The sequence below is a fragment of the Dendropsophus ebraccatus genome, chromosome 7 (assembly GCF_027789765.1).
Source record: "Dendropsophus ebraccatus isolate aDenEbr1 chromosome 7, aDenEbr1.pat, whole genome shotgun sequence".
Classification (NCBI taxonomy): Eukaryota; Metazoa; Chordata; class Amphibia; order Anura; family Hylidae; genus Dendropsophus; species Dendropsophus ebraccatus.
Window position 1 is genome coordinate 101,450,724 of NC_091460.1, and position 2,972 is coordinate 101,453,695.

The window sequence follows — 2,972 nt, forward strand, 5'->3', positions numbered from 1 at the left end:
AAGGACAGGCGTGGAGAGGAAGCATTCACACCTAGGGAGGCCTCTCCTACCTGGCCTAGGTGTAACAGTTTCCCGTCTACTGAGGATGTTGAGCACAATTCAGGTGGAAGTGGTTGGGTCTAGCACAATAGAGGCACAGGTTTTGCTCCCGACAACGAGTTCTCTCTTCTGCCGTCAAATGACCTATGTCCACCTGCATGGGCTCATCGGAGGCTGGCGGGGACAAAGAACAACTCCTTTGTCAGGTAGTATGCGAAACTGTTCAGCACACTGGCTCACAAACTCAACAGGGATAATGCTGCCTAGTCGCCACCTTTCCAGTTGGGCAAAGGACATGCTTTCCAGACAGGACCTCCCTTCCTCTTTGAATGACCTGATCCACTTGGCCACTTAGATCAATGTTCGTTTCTCCGTAAGGGAAGAGGAGTTTTGTCAAGAACGTGTTGGTATGTCCTCGTCGTATACAACTGCCTTCAAAAGACCACCTACTGCTTTGTCCCCGCCAGCCTCTGATGAGCCCGTGCAGGTGGACATAGGTCGTTTGACGGCAGAAGAGAGAACTTATTGTCGGGAGCAAAACCTGTGCCTCTATTGTGCCAGACCCAACCACTTCCACCTGAATAGTGCTCAACATCCGCAGCAGACGGGAAACTCTTACACCTAGGCCAGGTAGGAGAGGCCTCCCTAGGTGTGAATGCTTCCTCTCCACGCTTGTCCTTGGCGATTACGATCTCTGCTTCTTCTGGACAGCGATTCCAGTCCACCGCCTTCCTGGATTCTGGCTAAGCACGCAACTTCGTTGCAGCATCCTTGGTCCAGAAGTGGCTACTCCCTGTTGTCCTGCTCGACAAACTTCTGGCAAGTGCCAGTACAGAGAAGATCACCTTCTACATTCTGTCCCGTTCCTTTTCTGCCACCCTGTTGGGTCTCCCTTAGCTACAGCTGCACGCCCCTAGCCTTGACTGGAAGACCAGGGAGGTCTTGCGTTGGGGGCCAGATTGCTTCAGACGATGTCTGCAGACCTCTCACAACCGGGTACCTCCACCACCTTCTGACTCTTCCAAGCCGTTGCCTGGTCTCCCAGACCAGTAACAGGACTTTGCTGATGTGTTCACCGAAAAGAAGGCTGACATGTTAGCACCTCATCGGCCATAAGATTGCCCCATAAATCTACTACTCAGTGCTACGCCCACTCGTGGTAGAGTGTATCCACCCTCTGATCCGGAAACTGAAGCCATGTCTGCGTACATCAAGGATAACCTGCAAAAGGGCTTCTTCCGAAAGTCTTCCTCTTTAGCTGGAGCAGGGTTCTTATTTGTCCAGAAGGATGGATCTCTCTGCCCTTGCATCGACTATGTATTCTACTCATTCCAGGTGTACCTTGGACAGATAAGGTATTACCAATCGGTTTCTATTGTACAAACGCTCCTTGCTCTGTGCACTACAGATATATGCTGTTCATTCTGGCTCTATATTGCACGGGGAAAGAACTACACCTCTTTTTATGATGGAATATGCCTTAATTTCACCACTTATCCTATTCATTCCAGGTGTACCTTGCACAGGTAAGGTATCACACATTGGTTTCTATGGTATATACACTCAGTCCACCGAGCACTACAGAAAAATGCTGTCCATTCCTGGTCTACCTTGCACGGGGAAAGAACTACACCTTTTTTTGATGGAATATACTTTAATTTCACTATTTATCCTATTCATTCCAGGTGTACCTTGCACAGGTAGGGTAAAACACATCGGTTTCTACAGTATATACACTCAGTACACTGAGCACTACAGATAAATGCTGTTCATTCCTGGTCTATCTTGCACGGGGAAAGAACTACACCTCTTTTTATGATGGAATAAGCCTTAATTTCACTACTTATCCTATTCATTCCAGGTGTACCTTGCACAGGTAAGGTATTTCACATCGGTTTCTATGGTATATACACTCAGTCTACCGAGCACTACAGTAAAATACCGTTCATTCCTGGTCTATTTTGCACGAGGAAAGAACTACACCTCTTTTTTTTGATGGAATATGCCTTAATTTCACTATTTATCCTATTCATTCCAGGTGTACCTTGCACAGGTAGGGTAAAACACATCGGTTTCTACAGTATATACACTCAGTACACTGAGCACTACAGATAAATGCTGTTCATTCCTGGTCTATCTTGCACGGGGAAAGAACTACACCTCTTTTTATGATGGAATATGCCTTAATTTCACTACTTATCCTATTCATTCCAGGTGTACCTTGCACAGGTAGGGTATTTCACATCGGTTTCTATGGTATATACACTACAGCACTACAGAAAAATGCTGTTCATTCCGGGTCTAACTAATTAAACCAATTAAAACCATATTTAAGATGTCTCCCCATAGGAAATAATGTTCATTCTTTTTCTTCATTTTCTTCATTCTTTTTGTTCATGCTTTTTAGTATGTCCCCGATTTTGTATGTCTAAGCTTTATTTAAATAGAACTAGAACACAGGATCACACTTGCTAAATAAAGAGTAATGTGTATTTCCTGGAGCAGCTCCTCAGCCTATACTATACAGCTTCACTTCATAGGATATGTGCGGATCTCACCTTATAACAATCCAGCAGGCTTCCTGCCATAGATCGGGAGTGATCTCATCATCATCCTCATCATACTGCATATCTGCAGAGGACAACAATGGTTCATGTTACCACCTGCCAGAAAACCCCAGTCCGACACAAGCTGAAAGACGCCGCGTTACCGCTAGCAGCCCCCTCACCTTCGTCCGCGTCGTACATGATGGCTGCTCGTAGGAGATCGGCAGCGAGCTGAAAAATTACACCAAACCAAAGAGAGTGCCGAAGCCTTCACACAGAAGATACCACAGCCGCCAAGCCGACGGGTGCAGACGAGCTTCCGCTTCCGGGTCACTGAAGAGTCATCCAGCTGCGTCAGGAATGTAACCCAGAAGCAAAAGGAAAATG

General features: G+C 46.5%; 1 protein-coding gene across 1 annotated transcript in view; it reads right to left on the bottom strand.

Annotated features, from left to right (window-relative positions):
• Positions 1 to 2,937, bottom strand: part of POLR2B (RNA polymerase II subunit B) — a 30,012-nt gene extending 27,075 nt beyond the window's left edge. The window contains exons 1-2 of the mRNA XM_069978012.1: positions 2,768 to 2,937; positions 2,598 to 2,670 (exon numbers count right to left, since the gene is read on the bottom strand). Of these exons, the coding sequence (XP_069834113.1) occupies positions 2,598 to 2,670; positions 2,768 to 2,786 (92 nt within the window). The 5' untranslated portion in view covers positions 2,787 to 2,937. The remainder of the gene's footprint in view (positions 1 to 2,597; positions 2,671 to 2,767) is intronic.
• Positions 2,938 to 2,972: the final 35 nt, after the last annotated feature.